Source organism: Aedes albopictus, chromosome 3 (genome assembly GCF_035046485.1).
Source record: "Aedes albopictus strain Foshan chromosome 3, AalbF5, whole genome shotgun sequence".
NCBI classification, from domain to species: Eukaryota; Metazoa; Arthropoda; class Insecta; order Diptera; family Culicidae; genus Aedes; species Aedes albopictus.
The window spans coordinates 27,290,735-27,297,575 of record NC_085138.1 but is presented as its reverse complement, the minus strand read 5'-3'; the positions used below and the strand labels follow the sequence as shown (position 1 = coordinate 27,297,575).

The window sequence follows — 6,841 nt, the reverse complement described above, 5'->3', positions numbered from 1 at the left end:
TTCTCGAGCCAAACACCGATGATATTCGTTGACCAGTTTTGAACCGACTAGTTGACCAGTTGAGAACGAGCTCCATAGTGATGTCCTCATCTGGTCGTGCCTCCAACGCCGACGCAAGATGGTGGTACGACTCGGGTACACTGCGCAACACCATTACCACTTGCATTTTTTCTTGCAACTCCAGCCCGGCATTCTGTACGCGCTCGAATAAAGGTGTTTTTCTACGTCGCCTCCCTCCGGGAGCTTGGCATCCAACAATCGGATTAGCTGTGACAGCTGCGATGTTACCGTCGATTTCTCGTGGTATGCTTTCAAAGCATCCCACACTGCAATCGCACTGCCACAGTCCTTGATTACCGGGTACTGGCTCTGCTCCAAGCATAATCCGATTGTAGCTCGCGCCTTCTTGTCGGCTTTCCTCCAATCCGCTGTTTCAGGTTCCGGCTTCGGCTCATCGATGACGTGCCAAAGGTCCTCGCGCACAAGGAACATTTCCATTTGGAATTTCCATGTCGCGTAATTCGTGTTGTTGAGCTTCCCTAGCGAAAACTTTCCTGCGTCCGCCATCTTGCTCCCGACCGGTAACTTTCCGCCGATGCGAACAACACTCCCGACGAACTGAGAACACGCGCCGAACCGACGACCGACAAACTTTCCGATTTCCCCGTACAACCGTTAACGATTTCCACGTTCCGCGGCTGGGACCATAACCTGTAGGAAGGATAATGGCCAGCGAAGGGATTTTCTCCCGCAGTGGAATAAAAACTAGCGTGGGAAACGTGGAAAATACTTTTAAACAAAAACACGTCTTTATTCGAGATATGAAAAACAACTTGTGAATGACAGTTCAAAATGAATGCTTTTTTTTATTCTTCCGGTTTCGCCCCGGTGACTGAGTTCATTCGGCACAGTGTATCAGCGCCCTTAGACTGAACACACCGACAGTGTCTACATTACATCTTATTGTTTTTGTATTTTTTATTTTTACAATGCTGTTTATTGTAACAATATGGTTCTAAATAGTACTGTTACAATACAACATTCGATTTGTCTACTGTATTTTTTATTCGGGTATTGCCTAGTACGCACCTGGTAAGGAAAGCACTCAAGAAAAAATCCCTCTAATAGAGATAAGTGACATTTGAACACACGTACACTAGCTTGAATTTTTCCATACGCAAAAATGCACACCAATTCAAAGGCTATTAAGGGTGTGAACCATTTCGCTTGTTCGTTTAACTTTTAGTTAAAATTTGACACTTCGATAGTTATTTTGAAAATAACCCTACTCGCGAGCAGGGTTAGTCTTGACAGTTCGATAGTTATTTTTTGTTCGCAATGATTTGGCTGCGTACTGTATTTTGTTCCAAATAACTACTCCTCTGTCAAATTTCAAATGGGCCACCGTCGTGGTTATTTTCCAACTTTTCGATGGCAAATAACTATCCAAGTGTCAAATTTTAACTAAAAGTTAAACGAACAAGCGAAATGGTTCACACCCTAAGATTGCATATGAAAATATTACCCAATTGATTTGGGTAAAACGGCTAAATTATGATAAAACTAACAACCGGTGTAAGAGTGCATATCAAGCATAACTTTTCAATCCGACGTAACTCGAGAATGTAAACAAATCCGGGTTTACTACTGCATGCATGATTCATAAAGCAAATTGAAGAATCCACATCACTGTTTGATGATTTATTGCTTAATTTGTTTAACTAAGCATATTTTTTGAAACGACGTATCTAACTATTTTGATGTTTACAACTTTACTGATAGATACACCGTTTTGATATATGAAAAAACCAAACGACGTATCTAGCCAAAATCAAAAGTAACAGATACACCAAACTGGCACCATACAAAAGCGACGTATCTGGCATGACGTATCTCGAACCAACCCGGTGTATGTGTATTTTTGTCAAAATTCATTGTGAAAATGATATGGAATGAGTAGGTTTTGTTCCTTACCTAGTGCGTGCAATATCCCTGGTGATGTTAAGCATGAAAAAACTTATGAAAAGTCTTTTTATAAAAAACTATTTTAGTGAAATGGTCGTCAACATTGACCATGAATTTACTCAGATCAGTGGAAAAGTTAGATACGTCGATTTGAAAAATTATGCTTGATATATTTTCCCTCAAGTTTCACAACTACACCTACAAAAGAGACACGCATACATTTGAACGTGATTACCACTATTACCAAAGGAATTTTGACAACTGATTAGTATGGGAGGAAATGTCAGTCAATAATTGAACGAAACATTTTTCCGCAAGGAAAAGTGACAGCTCCATTTGATTTGCCCGGCAGGCGTTACGAGCGTTACACAATTTTTATTTCTTTTCAGCTGCAGACCGCTCAAGAAGTTTTGACAACGAAATCATTTCTTGACCGTTTCTTGTCCTATCCTTTTCCACAGTACTTTTCAGGTGCGTACTACACTTATCTTGGTATTAATTTTTTTAGCTTTTTTCGAGGTTAATACTCCATTGCACGGTGACGTCATCAAGAAATCGCTCTTTCTCTCCTACGGGAAATTAGAAAACAACAGGAACAACACCTGTCAAATTTGACAGGTACTGGTCCTGTTGTTTTCAAACTCTCTGAAAGAGCGAAAGAGATAGAATTTCGCCGTGAGGTGGTCTATTGGCTTGACAAAACTAGTGTCGCTCTCCTTGTGCAAGCCTATCCATATAGAGGCTTGCACTAAAAACATAACCTCGTAAATTCTCATACAAAAAGTAAACATTGCCCTCAAAATTTTGAGGGCAATGTTTACTCGGATATGGGTCGACGCCGTAGGAGAAAAAGAGAAGGAGATAAAAAGTGACGTCACTGTGCAAGCTCCCATACCGGAGAATAAAAGATGTTTACAAAGTTCTTATTGCAGACTACATCCCAAATTGGACTATTATCACACTTTTTTTGGTACGCCTAAAAAGTGTGATAAAAGTGCACATTTGCCTCGGATCGTCTCGACGTCTTCGGTGCACTTATTCCTCCATTTACAAGGAATAAGTGCACCCAAGACCTCAACTCGATCCGACGTGACCCTGCGCTGCAATCACACTTTGAAGGTGTGTGCACACTATTGTGTCAGTCCAATTTGGGGTGCAGTCAGCAATAGTGGTTGGTGTTCAAATTTCTCGTGTTATGTGTATTACCACACAGGAGTACCATGTCGGCTTGTCTATGAACAGATTACACCGCCAGTGGTGCGGGTGACGATCCGGAGTATTGTCAAGTTTGTTATGCTTTGGCTACAGTGCAAATTTACTACCTCTCTGCGGTCAACAAATAAACGACCGCAATATTTGATTCGCCATTTTCTTCAACTTACCTTGCAAGTTTACACCTGATTGAAATCGATGTCGTCCGATTGGAGGCCAAACTTTGGGGGTTTCCTCCTAAAAACGTTGATTGCGACGGAACTTTTTCTTCAACACTTTCACAGCCACTTCCGAAATGTGACAGATGATGCGCGATACTGTGCGTCGCGCACACGCTAACCCTCAGCTACCCAGATTGATGTCAAAGCGACCCAGATTGAGCAAAACTGCAGTTACTCTAATCTGGGTAAAGGCACCTTTACTCAAATCTGGGTTACCGATGCTGGTGACAAAATCTGGGTAACCGGTACCCAGCTCCTCCGGGACATTGATTTTATTAATTTATTTCCAATTTAGATTTTTAATAGAAAGCTCCCAAGTCCCATGTGATTTTCACTTACCTGATGCAGGAAAACAGTTCCCTGGAAGAATCTCACTGTTTTCCCGTCATTATCCTCATATTTTTCGTGGAAACATCCATAATTGCCAGCGTTCGCCTGACCGCTGCCATATTCTCAAGCCGGAAAATGACAAAGTGCCGATTACCCAGATCTTTACCCAGATCCAATCAATCTGGGTTTTCGGGTTACCCGGATTTTGACAACTGCTAACAACATGAAAATCCGGGTAGAATCGACCCAGGCGATGGGTAGTTTCAGGTTAGCGTGCAGGCGCAGGCAGGTGTCGAGGGGTGCACCGATGCGTGAGCGATTTCATAAAACGTCGGTGTTTTAAAAAGAAATGTCAGAATTGCCAAGTCGATGGCATCACTGCGGCCAACCATGCTGGTTTGTTTATGTTTGAAATCGTAGTCTAGCGCGGTCGGTTTTGGTGCGCGCATACATTTCGGTTCGCGTAACTCTTCCTGAAAATCGTTGAATAAAGTGTTACAAGTAGCAAATTACCGCTGCAAACATGGCAAAACCCAAAAAGGATAAGCAATCATCCAATGGTGTGTCGAAAAAACAAGCGGCGGCCGCGGACGGAGGCTCTTCGAAAATCTGGACCGACGAGCGATTCGCCCACTTGGTAAACGATCCACGCTTCAAAGGCATTCCCAAGACGGAGAAAAAGGTCAAAATCGACAAGCGGTTCCAGTCGATGTTCAAGGATGAGAAGTTCAACGTGAAGCACACCATCGACAAGTACGGTCGGAAGGTGAAGCAGGCCGAAAGCGATGAGCTGCGGAAGTACTACGAAATGGGATCCGAATCGGAGTCAGAGCCGGAGCCGGAGGTTGAGAAAGAGGAGGAGCAGAAGGCGGACGATGACTCGGACTCGGATGAACTGGAACTGGATGACGAAGAGAAGGCGATGGCCATGCCGGATAAGGTGAAATCTCGGTTGGAAGATCTGGAGATCGACTATGCCAGAGGTGAGGGAGCCATTGCATCGGACAGTTCTTCGGACGATGATTCCGATGAGGAGGGCGAGGACGAAGGGGAGGAGGTGTTCATCGAGCATGTCTGGGGGGAACTGGATGCCGATGCGGAACGGACGGACGAATCAACGCGGAGACTAGCCCTGTGCAACATGGATTGGGATCGGGTTCGGGCGGTAGACATTATGGTTATGCTGAGCTCGTTCCTTCCGCGAGGATCAACTATCCTGAGCATAACGGTAAGGAAGAAATGCTTGTTTTCACGATTCATTTGTCCATCTAAGGGAATCCAGATTCAAATTGTGAAGTTTAAACCCATTTTCCATTCCAGATCTATCCATCCGAGTTTGGCAAAGAACGAATGCAAGAGGAAGAAGCCCAAGGTCCAGAGGAACTAACGGCACAGCGGTCGGATCAATCGGACGAGGAAGGTCTAGATGAGGAAGCAACGAAGGAGAAGCAACTGGAACGTCTCCGTGAGTATCAGCTGAACCGTCTGAAGTACTACTATGCCGTGGTCGAGTGCGATAACGTCGAAACGGCCGACAAGCTCTACAAAGAATGCGATGGCGTTGAGTACGAGAGCACTGCCAACAAGCTAGATCTACGATTCATTCCGGACGACATGGAATTCGACGACGAACCGAAGGAGAAGTGCACCGAACTGCCCGAGGTGGGAAAGTACGAACCTCGAGTGTTCATCACGACGGCCCTGAACCAATCCAAGGTGGAACTGACCTGGGACGAGAATGACGTCGAGCGAAAGGAGTTCAACGAGAAGATTCGCGCTGGGAAGCTGGCGGATGTGAAGGATACCGAACTGAAGAAGTACGTCGCTTGCAGCAGCAGCGAAGATGAGTCGGTTGATGGGGGCGAGGAAGAGGAAGATGAAAGTGAATCTGAGGAAGAGGAGGAAGAAGAGCAGAGCACGAAGGGTGGTAAAAAGACCAAAAAGCAAGACATGATTGCAAAGTACAAAGCACTGTTGGGAGAAATCAAAGATCAGGAAGACAAGGAAAAGGACGAGAAGGTTGAGATGGAGTTCAGTTGGAAGGTGAATGGAGAAGGAAACGAAGAGGAAGAGTCGGAATCGGAAACGGAGCAAAAGAAGCGAGACAACATCAATCCGTTTGAGAAGATACTGGAGAAAGCCAAGGAGAAAAAAAAGCGTCGAAAGGAGCTGAAGAAGAAGAAAAAACGAGGCGAAGTGAACAGCGACGGAGAAGAGGAATCCGAAGATGATACACCGTACGGAGTGGATATGAACGATCCATTTTTCGCCAGTGCTTTCGACGAGAAGGAATTTGATTTGAAGAAACCAACCAAAAAGGACAAGAAGAAACAAAACGCCGAGCAAGAGGAGGAAGATGAAGCGGAAGCGGCTCGCAAACGCGCCGAGTTGGAACTGATGCTGGACGACGGAGACGATGACAAGAGCCACTTCAACCTGAAAGCGATCCAGGAAAACGAGGTCGATCTGAAGTCCGTGTCGAAGTCGAAAAGGAAACGAATTCTTAAGAAGAGCAAGAAGCACATCGAGGAACAACGTCAACAGAGTACGGGTGGTGACGATTTCGAGGTCAATGTGGATGACGCTCGGTTCAAGGCGGTTTACGAGAAGCCGGAATTCAACATAGACCCCACGAATCCGTCGTTCAAGAAGACGAAGGGAATGGAGAAGCTGATACAGGAGAAATTGAAGAAGCGGCCACTGAAGGATAATGATCTACCGGGGGCGATGGAGGATGGCGAGGATAACGTGGAAGCGAGTGAATCAAAGAAGGCAAAGAGAGATGTCAGCACTAGTCTTCTGGTGAAAAGTATCAAGCGAAAAATGGGAAAGTGATTGTAAGTATATTTTAGGGGTATAATAAATGCGACATGTTGGCATTTCAAAACGAAGTAGTTTACATGACATCACATTTCCTAAGGCTTAGGGTTGTTAAATTGCAAAATTATTCTCAACTTAGAAGATCAAAATAATGTAGGGAGAACGACAATTTGGGATTCGTTTCATCTGTTTAGTTTACATAGATGAGAATGAGTCCACAATAGTTCGCCACTTGTGGATCGTATCCTTTCGGCTTTAGCAAACTGCTGAATGCTGGCTTCTCCGCAGAGTAC

At 44.7% G+C, this 6,841-nt stretch overlaps 1 protein-coding gene across 1 annotated transcript; it reads left to right on the top strand.

Annotated features, from left to right (window-relative positions):
• The first annotated feature begins 4,132 nt into the window (after positions 1–4,132).
• On the top strand, positions 4,133–6,608 carry LOC115262909 (ESF1 homolog). Its single transcript, XM_029865811.2, has 2 exons — positions 4,133–4,956; positions 5,049–6,608. The coding sequence occupies exons 1-2, from the start codon at positions 4,252–4,254 to the stop codon at positions 6,561–6,563; spliced, it is 2,220 nt and encodes a 739-aa protein (XP_029721671.2). The 5' UTR covers positions 4,133–4,251; the 3' UTR covers positions 6,564–6,608.
• Positions 6,609–6,841: the final 233 nt, after the last annotated feature.

Excerpts from the sequence above, each read along its gene's own strand:
- LOC115262909 (XM_029865811.2), top strand. The coding sequence starts at position 4,252 with ATGGCAAAACCCAAAAAGGATAAGCAATCATCCAATGGTGTGTCGAAA. Across the intron at positions 4,957-5,048 it reads CAACTATCCTGAGCATAACG|ATCTATCCATCCGAGTTTGG; the intron begins GTAAGGAAGAAA and ends TTTCCATTCCAG.